The 17,450-nt window shown below is 34.4% G+C and overlaps 1 protein-coding gene across 3 annotated transcripts in view; it reads right to left on the bottom strand.

Annotated features, from left to right (window-relative positions):
- Positions 1-17,450, bottom strand: part of KDM5A (lysine demethylase 5A) — a 115,409-nt gene that overhangs the window by 59,565 nt on the left and 38,394 nt on the right. For all 3 annotated transcript variants that reach the window (XR_011169494.1, XM_069094363.1, XM_069094365.1), the window contains exons 14-17: positions 15,121-15,315; positions 8,989-9,170; positions 7,940-8,064; positions 6,228-6,378 (exon numbers count right to left, since the gene is read on the bottom strand). Coding sequence is in view for 2 of the 3 variants with exons in the window: in XM_069094363.1 (XP_068950464.1) it covers positions 6,228-6,378; positions 7,940-8,064; positions 8,989-9,170; positions 15,121-15,315 (653 nt within the window). In the remaining variant the exon portion in view is untranslated. The remainder of the gene's footprint in view (positions 1-6,227; positions 6,379-7,939; positions 8,065-8,988; positions 9,171-15,120; positions 15,316-17,450) is intronic.

The raw sequence follows: 17,450 nt of genomic DNA, 5'->3' as shown, positions 1-17,450 counted from the left end.
GCTCTATTAACTGTTATCAATCTCCATCCTCCTTAGCAGTCATTCCATACAGTCTCTTCTCATTGCCCTAACTCCAATGCTCTCCCATCACCTCCAGGGTAAAATACAAAATCCTCTATCTGGTATTCAAAGACCTCCAGATAGCTGGTGGGACAGTGAACAGAACACTGGGCCTTTAGTCAGGAAGATGAACTCAAATTCACCTTCAGACACATTTACTTAACTTCCGTTTACCTCAGTTTCCTCAACTGCAAAATAAGGATGATAATAAGACTTTCACTACATCACAGCATTGTTGTGAGGCTCAAATGAGATATGTGCAAAAAGTGCTTATTAGCATAATGCTTGGCACACAGTATGCACTATGTTTTTTCCTTTCACTCTTTCATAACCTGACCCTCTCCCATCTTTCCAGTGTTCTTATACCTTGCCCCATGTACTCCGAGATCCAGTGACACTGACTTCCTTGTTGTTCCTTGAACGAGAGAGTCTGTCTCCTGACTGTGCATTTTTATTGGCCATGCTTCATGCCTGGAATGCTCTCCTTCCTCACTTCTATCTCATGGCTTTCCTGGATCCTTTTAAATCCCAGCAGAAATCCTACTTTGTACAAGAAGCCTTTCTGATCCCCCTCAATTCGAATGCCTTCCCCATGTTTATTATCTCCAACTTACCCTGTACTTATCTTGTTTGTACATAGTTGTCTGCATGCTACCTTCCCCATTAGGTTGTGAACTCCTTGCAAGGTAGACCTTTCTTTTCTGCATTAAGCACAGTATCTAGCTCATAGTAGGCATTTAAATGCTTGTTGACAGACTGTCTGTAGACATAATAATCTGTTAATTAGGCTATTTAAGTTAAAGCAATACATCTCTAACTTTCCCTCAGTTAAATACTTCAAAGATTTAAGTCTTTGTTCCTCATGTTATAGTCATGGGTCCATCTTTCCTTCCTGCCATCTGGCATGCCAGCATCAGAGTGAGTAAACCTTGCCATTCTCCTAATCATTTTCAATTCCATCAGAAATTTTTTAAAATAAATTTGGAAATACAAACAAATCTATTCATAGGAAAGGGGAAAACCCAAACTCTTATTAACAAATAAGAAAAAAAGGTTTTCTTGTTTGTTGTTAAATAGGGACTCTGTCTTTTACACTTAACAACATGAACTATATATGTCCCTATCTGACTAGTACAGTTTTTGTTTTTCAATATGTTGATCTTAACATATTTTTATTAATTTTCTAATTTTATTTAAGTTCAATGTTAACAAATATAAGTACTCAAATATTTAAACCAGAACAGAAAAATAAAAAACTAAATGAAACTAAATTATCATAAATTCTTATCCTTATACCCATAAACTTTTCTTATTTATTGAATAACCACAAAACAAAGAATGTGTACCATAACTTGGGACAGAGAAGATAGGAAGACCAGTGATTTCATCAGTGTAGCAAACTCCTGTCCTAGAAACTCCCTTTGTCCTTTATCCTCCCCCTCCTTTTTATCTTTATCAATTTCAATCATTCAACAAGAATTAATTAATACTTACTATGTGCTAGTTGATGGATGTGAGATGGAACCTAAGAGTTATTTTATTTTCCATTTCTCTGAAAATTTGGAACATTTATTAAGTGGATGCTACTACTTTGGATTTTTTTCAAGAATCTATCATCAAGCATTTATTAGGCACCTGTGTGCAAGGCACTATGCTAGGCACTGAAAATACAAATACAATGAATAAAATACCTGTTCTTGTCTTTATCTACTGCAGAATGTCTCTTATTCATTACATGTATATCAAATCCTGACAAGTTTTAGATATCAAATTTTATCAAAAATATCTAGAGTACAAATATTTTCTGAACAACTTTTTGCCTTTTGGATAGAGCACTTTGTTATGAAGATTTTCATCTTAATATAACTGAATTCATCTATTTTGTCTCATTCTTTTGAGTCACAACTAGATATATCCCCTCTCTACAGCTATGGAAAATATCTCATTCTATTAGATCCTCTAGTATATAATCTTTAAAAAATATTTTGCTCAAGGAACTATTTGAAATTTATTGTGACAAATGGTGTGACACGCTGGTCTGCTGTCAATGTACCAAAATGTTATCTAATTTTCCCAACAGTTTTAAAATAATGATTATTTTACCCAGTATTTGCTAATTGCAGATTTACTGAACGCAAGCACTATATGTATCTGGTTCTAACATTAACATCTAAACTATTCAATTAATCTATTTTTAATTTTTTTATTCTGGTACTAGATTATTTTTAAAATTTCAACTTCATAGTATAATCTGAGATCTGGCAGCTTAATAATCCTTTTCCTCCTTTTTCTTTTGCATAATTTACCTTGACAGTCCTGATCTTTTCTTTCATATGAATTTTGTAATTTATGTAAAATATGTATTTATAGTAGCAAAACTACTAGAAGTAAAATAAATTAAATTGTATGAAATTCAATCTATAGGTAAATTTTGTTAGTGTTGTCACTGAGCTACATTAACTAAACCTAACCAAATGCACTGAATTTTTCCCAATAAGAAGAGAGAAAAGGTAAGGCTGCACATTCTAATTAATATCATCTGACAGAGCTCTAAAAATGCTAGCTATAGCAATAGTTTAACAGAAAGGAATAGAGGAAAACACTAAGGTACTTCTTGAATGTTCTAATTTTATTTCTAAAGCATTTGTTTTACAGTCAGACATGCAGAGACACACAAACACACTTTGGCCATGACCTGTAATTTCATTCAAGTAGAATTTTTTGAGAGCATATTTTACCGCTACCAATATAGATTGGCCATTTCTGCAATTAAAACTCTTTAAAGAGTTCTTTAGGAAGATTAAGAGCTTAGGTGACTTAACCAGAATCACACCCAGCTTATGTCAGAGGAGGGATGTGAAAAGCTAGGTCATGTAGACTTCAAAGTCAGTACTCTATCTACTATATATATAGTGATATATACATATATATGGCTTTCAAAATCAAGAACAATATATGAAGTAAGTGTGTTGGTAGATTACCTTTCAGATATTTAATAAACCTTTATGTTGAATGGTATTTCTTTTCATTTGGAGGTGGGGGTTGGTTCAATTCTAGAAATTGTTTTCTTTTATATATATCTCCATATTATGATAAAGTTATTATTTCAATGTTTTTTAAACCCTCTTGGATTTTCTAAATAAAGCATGCTTTCCACAGAGATAGTTTACCATTATCTTAAATCAATGTTTACTCCTTTAATTCTCCTTCCTCTTGCCTTGTTAAAACTAGCATTTCTAGAACTATATTTCTCAATCAGTAAACATTTATTGAGCACCCAATACATTCCAGCCTCTGTGCTAGGGACACAAAGACAAAATTGGAACAATCCTTGCCCTCGGGGCATTATATTCTATCAAATAATATTAATGAGAACAGGGAGATTTTTGTGAAAGATTCTAAGGTTTCTCCTGGCTTAAGGAAAGCTATTTCAATTCCTATGTTTATACTTTTGAATATTTTTGACATAAATAGGTTTGTCTATTTTTCAACATCTATTGATATATATAATTATTAATTATAATTAAAATAATAAAAATCATGATTACCTATGCAAGTAATTATACTTAGTTTTTCCCTAATATTGAATCATCCATGCAGCCTTTGTATTAATCCAACTTGACCACAAAGAATAATTACTTTATAAATGGCTATGATTTTCATTAATGATATAGGTTATTTTTCTCTTTCTTTCCCTGGTTTGGGGATCAAAACCATATTTGTCCCACAGAATAGAGTGGGCAGAGTGACATCTATGTCTCTTTTTTAGAAAAGTTTATTTAAACTAACATGGAAATATGTTTTTCATGAGTGCAAATGTATCACCTATAGCAATCTGTTTGCCTTCTCAATGTTGGGGGAGGAGAGAGGAGAATAGGGAGGCAGAGAGAGAGAGAGAGAAAGAATTTCAAACTCATAACTTCAAAACAAATGTTAAAATTTGTTTTTACATGTAATTGGGGAAGAATACAAAATTTAAAATATAAAAATAATAAATAAAAAGTTTATTTGCAATAGAGACAATTTGTTCTTTAAATGCCTGCTAGAATTCATCTGTGAATCCATCTGGTCCCAGCAGGTTTTTTTTTTTCTCAAACAAGGCCATTCATTAACGACCCATTCAATTTTTCCTCCTGAAACTAGTTTATTTAGGATATGTGCTTCCTGTTTTGCCATCTAAGGAGTTTGGGGAGATATTCACATTTTAATAAATGGACACCTATTTTCTTCATATTCTCAATTTTGCTGGGATCTAATTGGAATTGTATGTGTGTATACACATACTTAAACACACACATATATACATATATGTAATAATTTCCTTTATTTTTTCTTCATTCACTATATGTACATACACACATAATGAAGAAAAATATATATACACATCTGTAATAATTTTCTTTACTTTTCTTCACTGTACCTTCCCTCCTTGTCATTATTATTATTGGCAATTTGGTTGTTCTTTCTCTTCTTTTTGGTTATATTACCCATCTTTTTAAAAATGTTACCTAGGCTGGTCCTCAGTTGTGTGTATATAAGTCAGAGTATTCATGTGATAGAACAAAGATCAAATTTAAAAGAAAAACACCACAACGAATTTCTGCTATCTGGATAGTTTTTTTGTGAGTTGAATCTGATATTCACTCTTCCTAGCATCTGACAGATTTTTTGTGTCTATAAGGTCTGACCCTTAACTTCAATTATTCTGGGAAATTTTCTTGTATGACTTCTAGAAATATGTCCAGATTCTTTCTATCTACTTTGTTCTAGTAATTCAGTGATTCAAGTTCTCCCTCCTGTTCACTGTCCTCTGGTTGCATGATTTTTACTTACAAAGTTATCAAGACTTACAGATTAGTTGACCTTTGATTTGGTTTCTTTAAAGTATTATTGATGCCTTTTGTTCTTAGATTGCAGTCACTTCTGCAGAGACCACCAACATGCACACTGCCAACGAGCCCTGTCTTATGACAAAGTTAAGTAAAACCATCCAAAAACCATATGTCTGGCAGGACATATAGCATTCTGCCCCCTCATTCCATCAACCTCTATCAAATGGAGAGTGGGTACACGTCCTCAATTGGTAGAACAATTCTATTTCTCATCAATTCCATTTTTTTAATGTCCACATTTCTCTCCTTATTTTCAATTTTTAAAAAACTGATAATATCTCTTCTCCCTTTACTCATATCAATCCTTTCAAATAATTCCTTCTTTAGTCACCTTAGAATATTTGTTATCCAATTTGAAGTGTCCTATACAAGTTCTAGATTCATTTCTTGGAATACTGTTGATGTTACTCCTCCCCTTTCCAAGCATATTTTCTTCACATTTTTTTTTGCCTTTTTTGTTGGGCAGCTGGGGGTTAGTTGGGCAGTTAGTTGCGACCTGCCCAAGGTCACACGGCTAGTAAGTGTTAAGTGTCTGAGGCCGGATTTGAACTCAGTTCCTCCTGATTCCAGGCCGGTGCTCTATTCACTGTACCACCTAGCCATCCCTCTTCACATTGTTTTAATACATAATATTTATTCATGTTTTTTTTTCTCCTTGTTCATTTTGTTTACTCTCCATTCTCCTGTTCTGAATGGCTACTGTTTTTGAAGATCTTTTGTTACCTTTAAACTTGAGGATGGTCACAACTATTCTTGAAGAGGGTATTAGGGGTTGGCTAGGTGGTGCAGTGAGTAAGAGCGCCAGCCCCGAAGTCGGGAGGACCCAGGATCGGTTCCGGCCTCAGATGCTTAGCACCCACACAAAATAACTGGCCATGTAACCTTGGGCAAGTTAACCCCAATTGCTTAAAAAAAAAAAAAAAAGAGAGAGAGTATTAGAACACTGGGCTTTCTTATGACCTCTCATTCTGCCATTTTGTTGGGCAGGTTCTGAAGGTAATATAAGCTGTGATATAAGTATCAAAATGGGGGAAGTAGGGGAAGATCTGTTTCTTCCATTCTAGAGGATTATGCACATGAGCACCCAAAAGAAGGAAAACCTAGATCTGAAAGAGTTAAAAATTCAAGAGCAATGTTACGTAAAAGTTCATTCTCAAGAAACACAAATGCAGAATGCTGAAGGACTGATTGTGATAAACAGGCATAAAGGTGACAAAAACTATTAAATTACTGAAAAGATAATGCACAAATGAACTAACTATTCGTTAGTCTTACCTGTGTTTTTGTTTTTTGCTCAGAAGTAGCTGAGCCACTGAAGCACAAGTCTCTGCTTCCTTCACAGCATCCCTGAGTTTTCTAAAAAGATCATTCTCTGGATACTTCCTATCTTCAGCATCTTCCAACATCACTCTCAACTCAATCACATCTGCAACATAAACAAAAAACTATGCAAACAGAAAAGGAAAATGATAAATATTGAGGGGATGTGGGAAAAGTGAGAAGTTAATGCGCTGTTGGTAGAGCTGTGAACTTATCCAACCATTCTGGAGATCAATTTGGAACTATGCCCAAAGGACTATAAAACTGTGCATCAAACTTTGATCAAGCAATACCCCTAAATAAGTCTGTATGCCCAACAGATTTTTAAAAAGGGGAAAGGACCTATTTATATGAAAATATTTATAGCAGCTCTTTTTCTAGTGGCAAAGAATTGGAAACTGAAGGAATGCCCATTAACTGAGGAATGACTGAACAAATTGTGGTATATGATTGTAATGGAATACTATTGTGATACAAGAAATGATGGGCAGGATGAGTTCAGAAAAACCTGGAAAGACTTACATGAACTGATGCAAAGTGAAGTGAGCAGCACCAGGAGAATATTGTACACAATTACAGCAATATTGTACGATGATCAACTGTGAATGACTTGGCTATTCTCAGCAATACAGTGATCCGAGACAATTCCAAAGGACTCATGATGAAAAATGCTACCCACATCCAGAGAAAGAACTGGTGGAGTCTGAATACAGATTGAAGCATACTATTTTTCACTTTATTTTGTGTGTGCTTTTTGGTCTGATTTTGGTCTGTGTCTTCTTTCACAACATGACTAATATGGAAATGTTTCACAAATATATAACCTATCTCAAATTGCTTACTGTCTTTGTGGGGGAAAGAGAGAACTTGTACCTCAAAATCTTAATAAATGCAAAAAACTTTCTTTACATGTAATTGGGGAAAAATAATTTTTTAAAATAAATATAGTAATATTAATAAATATTTTAATGCTATTAGAACACTATGAAATAAGTTTTAAAAGTCATTTTAAAATCTTAACCCCAACTCTATACAAGAGAATCATCTTTTAGTATCAGCAAGTTTCAGCTATGAAAAATCTTACCAGCCCAATAAAAATAATTCACAAGATACTTATTCCTCTATGCTACTATTTCTCCCATGTAAGAAACTTCTTCATCCAATCTGCCTTTTGTTTCAGTATGAGAACAATAATCACCCAAAAAAGAACCTTACATCTAATGCAAATCATTGTTCCAAAGCCAAGGTTCTTCACCTGGGGTCCATGAATTTTTTTTTAAATATTTTTATAATTTTGTTTCAAATTTTCATTTTAATATATTTTTAAAATTATTTTAAACCATTACTTTGAGAAGTAGACCATAAGCTTCACTAGTCTGCCAAAGGGATCCATGATATAAAAAGGTTAAAGATGTCAACTTTTTCTTCTAGATATCCATTCCCACAGAGAAGGCCATTTCATTCCTAGCCAATCCATTCGTCACAAACTTCAAAAGGAATCAATGTTCTCTTGGTGGTCTGGGAGGGCTTTTAAAAGAAAAAAACAAGTGTCTCATCCCACCTATTGTGCCCTTAGGAAAATGACTTTGCATAAGATAACCAACGTATAAGTCTTCTACTAGAGAAATAATCCTTCTTGCAGTGGTTATAATAGAAGGAAACCTAACCTTTCTTGTGGTTGAGGCTTGCAGACAATGCCTCTGTAACTCGACTGACCCAAGTGTCATAGGACTGTGCTCTGACTTTAACACCATACAAGAGAGAAGGAAGGTCTTCCAATGGATACCGGTACCTAAAAAAAAGACATAACATTAAAAACTTAAAAAATTCTAACAAGTTGAAGGAAATTAAGTCCTACAAGTACAACCAATCTAAGAAGAATACATGATGCCAGGAATGGCAGCTTAGTCTAGATGAATGCCATAAGAAGAAGAAGAAACATAATGAAGACCTAATGAGGCTAAATTTCAGCTTCTAAGATCAAAATAAAATTTATGGGAATGGTAGAACAGGAGAAATTGATAAAAAAATACAATTCCATTTTCTAGAAATTTAACAAATAATTATTAACCACCAAGGATGAGAGAGCTTTTCAGTTATACAATTAATTATATTTGTAGGTTTCTATACATAGGTCTCCATTTTTGCAGTTGTGTTTGCGGCTTTCTTGTTAGAATTTCAACTTTCTAGCTGTTTTTGTAGGTTCCAGCTGGTTTGCCAATTTAATAATAATCTTAATAACAAATGTATTAATAACCAGCATTCATAAAGTACTTTTAGGTTGCTTAAATACATTACAAATATCATTTCGTTAGAGCCTGCCAACAACCTTGTGAGGTAGGGTCCCATTTTACAGATGAGGAAACTGAGGCAGACAGAAGTTTAGTGAGTTGCCTAGGGTCATGTCTGAGGACAAATTTAACTCAGGTCTTCCTGATTCCAGATCTAGAATTCTTTCCATTTTGCCACCAAGCTGCCTCTAGCTGGGTTTGTATGTTCCCCACTCAATTTGCAAGCCTTTCATTAGATGTCTTAATTTTTTGTGTGTGTTTTAAGTTTATAGCTCAAGTTTTTAGCTTTCTGCCTGGATTTTAACTTTTTAGGCTCTTATATCTCTAAAATTTTATTTCCATCTTTCTAGCTATTTGCAGATTCCTATAATTTTACCAAACAAGAAGATGGCAGAGAACTTAAAAGAAACTAATTTTTTTCATACCTAAGACATTTCTTCTGCATGGGGCAAGGGCACAAGTCAGCAGGATGGTAGAGACACACAAGCCGATCAGGATTACAGGAACAAGTAAGAGCTGAGAGAAAGCATGTAGTTCTACAAGCTGAACACTGTCGCTCATCATCAGGAACAAGTTCAAACACCTCTTCTTCAGATAACAGTACACCCTGAAACAGAATTTTTTCACCAAAAATAAAAAACTTTAAAAAGAAAAAAATTTACCTACTGGTTATTTTCTAGTTATGGATACAATCATGGAAGGTACAATTCCTTTTAATGGCAGACCAAAGAAACACAAGCAACATACAATATCTTATACTTAAATAATATAAAAAAGTATTCACTCCCATATATGTATAACATCATTTAATAGTCAAAAACTATTTTTAACCTCTAAGAGCTTAAAATCTGAGCAATAACACTGAAACATACACAAAGACAGATGTATTGTGATTCTTTTCTTACATGGGGTAGAAACTGTAGCATGGAAGAAAGTATGATATTCACACTTGTCAAGGATAGCAGCAGTATCTATGCCATGGGGACAGTGATTCCTATGACTAAACCTAGCCAACTTTGAGCTTTACCAGAGGTAAAAACCAACCTAAAGAACTGGGTAGTGAGTATACTAAACAAGGCTGAAGTAAGAAACTGGAATGGAACAGGACAACAAACCAGTTTAATAGAAAGAGAACTAAACTAGGAATCAAAAGACCTGGGTTCCATGATCAAACCCAAAAGCATCTCACTAGGTCTTTGTTTTCTAATTTCTATTAGGGTCAATGTCTAAGTTCTAACGCTATGGGTACCATTTTCCTTTCTATGGATTAGGACAAGATCCTTGTGCTCTCTATACCCAACTGTCTACATGTTCTTCTTTTATTTTCCCTAAATTGCCCCATAAAGCCCAACCTTGTCTTGACTAAAGAATAAAGGATTCCTCAATAGATAAGTGGTTAAAGAATATGAACAAACAGCTACAAAAAGGGGAATTGCAAAATATTCACAACCACATGCAAGAATGCTCCAAATAACCAATAATATGAAAAATACAAATCAAAACAACCCTGAAGTTCCAATTCACACCTTGCAAATTGGCAAAAATGATAAAAAAAATGGCAATATTCATTGTTGGACTGAGTATTGACAATACTATCATTCATTCAACACAGGCAATACTCAATGCTAGAATGATAAGTCTACTAATACATTGCTGGTGAAGCTACGAAATAGTACACAAGGTGACTAAAATGTCCATATACTTTGAATCAGAGATTCCACTACTGGGCTCATGTCCTAAAGAAGCCATCCACAAGAAGAAAGTCCCCATATACACCAAAATATTTATAGTAGCCCTTTTTGTAATAACAAAGAACTGGGGGGTGGGGGAGGGAGTAGATGTCTACTGATTAACTAAACTGTGGCAAGTAAATGTAATTGAATATTACTGTGGTATAAAAAATGATGTATGTGATGAATACAGAGAAAGTGGAAAATTCTATATAAACTGATGCAGAGTAAGCACAAATGAAAACAACTCACACAGTGACTACATGGAAAGAACAATCACATACAAAAAAAAAGTTAATGTAACAAAATTATAAAGATCAAGTATGACGTGAAGGAAGAGGTATGAGAGAACAGTTCAAACCACCCCCATTGCAGACATTGCACAGTCAGATTTTTTCAATGTAACAATCAGTTGTGCTTTTTTTCTTTTTTTTCCTCTTTAAAAAAATATTGTATGTTATTTGGAATGGCTCTCTGGGAAAAGGGGAAATGAGAGGGATACTGAAAATAACTATGATGACACAAGAAACAGAAAACATCAATAAAAACTTATACCTGGAGGCAATCTGTACTCTTACATCTTGCTTGGAACATTATATACTTCACCAATAATTTTAATCATTATAGAAGATATTCCACAAAAAGGTAATACCATAAGCTGATATTCTAACATGATTACTACAGCCTCACAGTAACAAGGATATTGATCAAAATTGTGAAAAATTTACTGATCTGATGTGCTGAGCCCTGTCCTAAGAGATGGAGGTGGGAGAGAAGGAAGACAAAATTATAACAAAAAATCCCTGCACTCCATAAATTTTGCAATACTATTTAGCTCAGAAGACTAACAAACACATGAACAAAACACTGAACACACAAACACATGAACAAAACAACATATCATCCCATCTCACTTCTAATAACCTGTTATATAATCAGATTCCAGAAGTAAGCGAAAAAACTCTCTGAATAACTTAAATGGTTAAAATAAAACTCATGCACTGAAACTTCTGTTTTACAAAACAGAATTCTTAAGGCTTCGAAGCATACTGACTTATTTTATATAAAATTTTAAGTTTCAGTCATGTGCTCTGAAGCTACACTAGACTACAGCTAAGAAAGAGGAGAGCAATTAGAAATGAGAAAGATGACCAAAAAAAAAAAACACCAAAAACCCTAACTGTAGTATCTCACCACAATATAGTAATTGATTTTATGATGATATTAAATCATCGATTTATGATCAATATATTTTGGGGAGTGATATCATGGATACAGATAACTCCCAATAAAAAAATTCCTTCTACCAATGTACACTGGCATCTGTTTTGCAACTTCATTATTATTTTCAGACTTGCCCAGGTCACTAAGAGTTTAAGTGATTTGCCAAGGATCATAAAGGCAGTATGTGTCAGAGGCAGAACTTGAACTCTCCGAACTCCTTCAGAGCCAGCACCACCTTCTGCTTTCTTTGTACATCCAGTACTTAGCACAGTGCCTGGCACTTAATGAACGCCACTGACTTACCAACTATTGCTAATGCCAAGGCCAGCTCTCAACCCAGTACACACTCTATTTAATGAGTAGGGAAATACAAAGGAGATTGGCTTTACTCTTCCCTCAAATCTAGCTCATTTTATAAAAGCTAATGGAAGTATGAAATCACCGTTATTTTCAGTATGCCCACATATTTCTTTTCTTTTCAAAGATCTCTTTTTAGGAATACAGTTTGTATTCTGACTCACAGAATAACGATGCATCTTAGAAATATTTTAAATAACATTAAAAAGCTGGTGCTTACATAGTAATTTAATCACCTAAGTCACTTATGTGAACACTTTAATCCCTAAGATGTGTATTATCAAACAAGATTAATGCTAAATGTTATTGCTTAGACCATAAGGGGAACAGAAGTACAAAGAAGAAAAAGCAATGAAGACTGGAATAAATAGCCTGGGAAGGCTTGATAAGTGGGAATTCGATGGACTTAATACACTATGTGGGACAAGAAGGTGAAGGGAGAATTCCAGATGAAGAGAACAACATGGGGGAAGGCAAAGAGGAGGTGAGCCTATCTACAGCAAAGGAAGACTGGGGCTGGTAAGAAATAATACACAGGGGCAGCTAGGTGGCGCAGTGAGTAGAGCACCAGCCCTGGAGTCAGGAGGACCTGAGTTCAAATCCAGCCTCAGACACTTAACACACATAAAAAAAAAACTAGCCTTGTGACCTTGGGCAACTCACTTAACCCCCATTGCCCCTCCAAAAAAAAAAAAAAAGAAAGAATACACAAACTGGTACACCAAGCCTTGAAAGCCAAGCAAAGGGATTAGACTTAATATGCTAGAAAAGAGGAAACAAAGTATCTGAGCAGAGTAATAACGCACGAAAAGTAGTGTTTCCAAAAATGTCGGCTAGTAATATGGAAAACACAGACTGGAGTAAGGAAAACTTAAAAGTCAGTGAATCCAACAATAAACTATTACTGTAACATCAAGCACTAAAGCTTAATTAGGTCAGTGACAGTGGGAATAGGGAAGAATAATGGACATGAAAAACATTTCAAAGGAAAAAAATGGCAGTTTAACTAGGTAGGGGATGGGGTGGGGGGTTGGGGGAGGTATAGGGAAATGAGTGAACAAAAGAAAGGCAGTAGCAATCACAGATAACAAAGTGAGGGAACTCTGAAAGTTACATGCTGAATTTATTATATATTTTAAAAGAAAAGCAAGGTCCATATAGAGATTCAGAGTTTCATGTACAATCCTCTCTTATTTAAAACATATATGGAAATACTGGTTTTACTTGGTGTTTTAAGCTTATAATTTTAGCAATTAAAGAAACTATGTATATGAAGTTAAAGACATGGATGGCTCAAAAAATGACACCAATAATTTCAACTAAAACAACCAGTGCAAGAGAGCACAGTTGAAAGAGACAGCAAAGTTGGGAAGTGTGATGGTTTGTAAGACATTGTGGAAGATTAGGATACAATAGCCACAGGTAATGAAAACCCCCCCAAAAAAAGCTAGTAACAACAAAGTCCTTGGGATTGTAAAATTGTTCAACATCAGAAACTGATATAATTTTATCTTATGACATTAAGAAAGAGGCATTAACATCTATTTTGTCATTTTACCATAAGGACCATAGGAGCTTTCCATAAGATTTGCAGCTGAAATCTTCCATATGTGTTATCTCCCCCATCAGAATGTGAGCCCCTTAAGAGCAAGAATTGTCCTAATTTTCTATTTCTTACTGTGTAAACAGAAAGTACTTAATAAAATGCTTTTCTTATCCATTCAAAAAAATAAAGTAATGGAATACTACTATGCCATAAGAAATGATGAATGGGGCAACTTCAAAGAAACAGGGGAAGCCTTGGATGAACTCATGCAGAGTGAAGTAAGCAGAACCAGGAGAATAATGTATACTACCACAACAAAAAGACAAGCAACTTTGAAAGACTTGAGAGCTCAGAATGACACAATGTCCAACCATAGTTCTAGGGGACTAATGATGACGACTGTCACCTAACAAGAGACACGATGGATTCGAGAAACAGAATGAGCCATATATCAATGGATGTGGTCAATGTAGGAGTTTGTTTTGCTTAATAAATGTATGTTAGTTACAAGGGTTTTTTCCTTTATTTTTTTTTCCCAATGGAGTGGAGGGGGAACATGAGAGAAAATAAAAGCAAATAGTTCAGAAAGGATGGATGTTGAAAAAAGCCAATCAGATTTGGCAAAGTAGCACCTGCAACTTTGGAGAAAGTAATTCCAGTTGAGTGATGAGCCAGGTTACAAGGGGTTGAGAAGCATTTAAAAAAAAAAAAGGATCATTGAAACTGGTAGAAAGTCATCATTAATCCAATGGCACACTTCCTTCTGACTTAGAAAGGTACTTCCTAAAAGGATAATATGATGTTAACAACTTTTTAACACATTTATACCTTAGCATTTGTTATTACATCCTATGTCTTCATCAAATGGGGGTATGGGACACACCAAATCTCCCTTCCTTTATGCAAACAGTGGTGCTACCTCCCAACCTTCTGTACAGAGTGGGAAAAATTATAGAACGCTCTTTAGACTCAGATTCAATAGATGTGATGGCTGTTTTTGCTAAATTATTTTTCTCTCCTTTTTTTGTTCTAGGTATGTGTTAAGAAATGAGGGCAACATAAAAAACAAGGTATCAACAAAACACTTTTAAATCATAAAAAACATGTTGAGAAGCAAGCAAAGAAGAAGCAAAAGTAACAAGTATTTTCTAGGAATTTGGCTGTTAAAAGTAGGAAAGATATAGAATGATAGCATCTACTAGGGATTTTTTAAGGATGAGGGAGATCTGGGCATGTTTATAGGCAGTAGGAAAGAAACCAGGAGATAGGGAGAGAATGAACTTAAGGGAAAAAAAGCAGGTAACTATGAGGGCAATCTGCTGAAGAAGACATAAGGGAACAGTATCACAGATAGAGGGACTAGTTTTGGCAAGGAGAAGCACTACCTAATATCTGAGAGTGAAGTAAAGGAAGAAAGAATGGAAAAAGATATCAAGATTTAGAGAAGAGGGGGAAGGAAGAGCATAATGTTTACAATAGTTGCTTCTATTTTCTTAGTAAAGTAGAAGATGAGTTTATTAGTTATAAAGGGGGTGCCATGGGAGGTTTGATGAAAGAAGGTTTGATACATCTGCTGCAATTAGCTCACCTAATTAGATATTGACTCAATTAAGCTTCTAAAGTGAACTATGCTGGTAACTTAGGCTATACAGATTCTTCCTGTGAGTATTTCTTACAGAAGTAGCACTGAGTTTACTCACCATTTGTACAACAGACTCCCTCAGTCGTGTCTCCTCTTCAGTCATAAGGGTCATTTCTTTGCAGACCATAGCAGCAAGCCCTACATCAAGGCATTCTGGATCTGCAGCCATCTTGAAGATAAGTTCCTCATGTGAGAACACACAGTGACGCCTTAGTCGTCGATAATGATTCACACACTGACGTCCAATAGGCAGCTGAAGCCATGAAAGGATACCCAAATCGAATTACTTGTCTACGTTACATTCTATAATGCAGAATAATAATAATAACTGGCATTTATATAGCACTTTAAAGTTTGTAAAGTTTCACATATAGCACTTCATTTGAGCTTTATAAGCAGATAGATACTATCAACATTATTATTTAGTTAGTTATTTATTGGGCTTAGACCTGTGATTTCTTAGTGTATGGAACTTTACAAGAAAACTCCCTCTACCACTACAAGTCAGCATTTATTCTGCCCCTTATGGTCTTAGTGAATAGCCTGGGGCACTCAAAGGTTTATGATTTACCCAGGGCCACAGAACCAGTATATGTCAAAGGTTAGACTTGCACCTATGTCTTCATTGCTATTAGGCTGGCTTTTCATTCAGTACACTACAATTTAAACATGAGGAAACTGAAGATCAGAGAATTTAAATGGTTTATGAAGGGTCACACAGTGTCAGGTGGGACTTGAACCTAGGCCTCTCCTGACTCCAACTCCAGTCTAGTTTCTTCTAGAGTATTCTGTCACCCAACAGATCCCTCCCTTCTATCTCAAAAAGATTCCTTCCAAGCAAGTATTCCATTTTCTAAAAAGATAAGCAAACATCAAGCTGTAGTATTCAGGACCCATGTTCCAAGATAAAATGTTATTTTAAAAAAGACTATTTAAGAAATCAAGCATCAATTTTTATATTTAACAATGCCTTTTTTGCAAAAGTAACTTTTTTTTTTACAAAGGATTTTTTTCTTTAAAATAGACATCCTAACCTTAATTTCATTCCAAAACACTGCAACTATGAGACAGGAAATATTTATTTTTCCCTAACAATGAATACACATCTGGCTAAACTACCACTTTTCTTAAATAAGCAGATGCATTCTTGGAGATGAATTCTAAAAACATTTACCATACCATTAGTTTGCTTCCCTTTCCAGCAAATTACACTATTCATGCCACACATCTAAGAAAAATCAACCTAACATGTTGGTTGGCAGGGTCAGGTGACAAAATTTTTATTTGAATAAATTTTAGTAAGTTTTATTTTCATCCTATTTAGAGGTTAGAATGCCAAAGAAAAAAATATATAAGTGAAGCTTTAGGAAACTGTAAGTTTAGAATGATCTTCCACTTTGAAGTAACCACAGGACAGATGGTCAGCCAATACATTAAACCGACTCCCCTTGACTTCTACAGTTCAGAGATAAACAAAGACATAAGTGAAATTATCATCGTCTGGTAATAGAGCAAAGCACACTACAGGGAGACTATTTAGAAAATAGGGATAAGCATATGCCCAGTATGTCTAAAGAAATAACTAAAATCAGAAGACCAAATTAAGACACCGAGTATATAATTCGGTATTTTAAAAATTTTTTTTAAAATTAAGTGCTAATTTGAAACTTTTTTCATTTTAATGAAAATTAATAGTACGATCCCTATTCAGCTGTTGATAAATATTTTATATTGTTAAGAATTTTACTGAGATATAACTGTGTTCAGTCAAAGAAGGAATGTTAATGGGATTGTTTTTAATGAATGCTTTTGTAAAAATTATAAAAACATGAAAATTATTGTTTGGGTTCCCTCTGCTAATGAATGAAAAACAGTCAAATTAATGGATAGTCTTGCTTGAGTCACAAGTTTCAAACCTCTCCCTCACCGATCCTTTATGGAAAGTAACTTTGCCCACTAAGAACACTAAATTTGGCAGTTAAACCCAAGGTAAAAGTAATCATTTTACCATGAATTGTTCAACCATGGATAAGTACCAAATTTTACCAGTCCTCAATTTCCCAACTTAAAAAAAAAAAACAAAAATCTCACATGTTGCTTTATCCAATCACAATAAAAGAGATTATCTATGTGAAAACACTCTATGGAAGAAAAGAATGATATAAATTTCTCCATTGTAGTAATATACAACTTGGGGCATAATGATAAAGTAATTATAGATTTAATGTCCATAAATCATGCAAGAAAATCAGTTTAATTTATGGCCATGCTATTATTCTAATAGAAATTGAAATGAACAGCTGATGCTTACATGGTTTGCAAGTACTCTATACATATTATCTCATATAACATATAATATTAAACTCTTGAGCTGGAAAAAAAAAACAC

The sequence above is a fragment of the Petaurus breviceps genome, unplaced genomic scaffold (genome assembly GCF_028583685.1).
Source record: "Petaurus breviceps papuanus isolate PSGF00001 unplaced genomic scaffold, PetGlider_PUasm1.0 216, whole genome shotgun sequence".
Lineage (NCBI taxonomy): Eukaryota > Metazoa > Chordata > Mammalia > Diprotodontia > Petauridae > Petaurus > Petaurus breviceps.
Note: the sequence above shows the minus strand (reverse complement) of the source record. Positions and strands in the feature narration are given on the sequence as shown.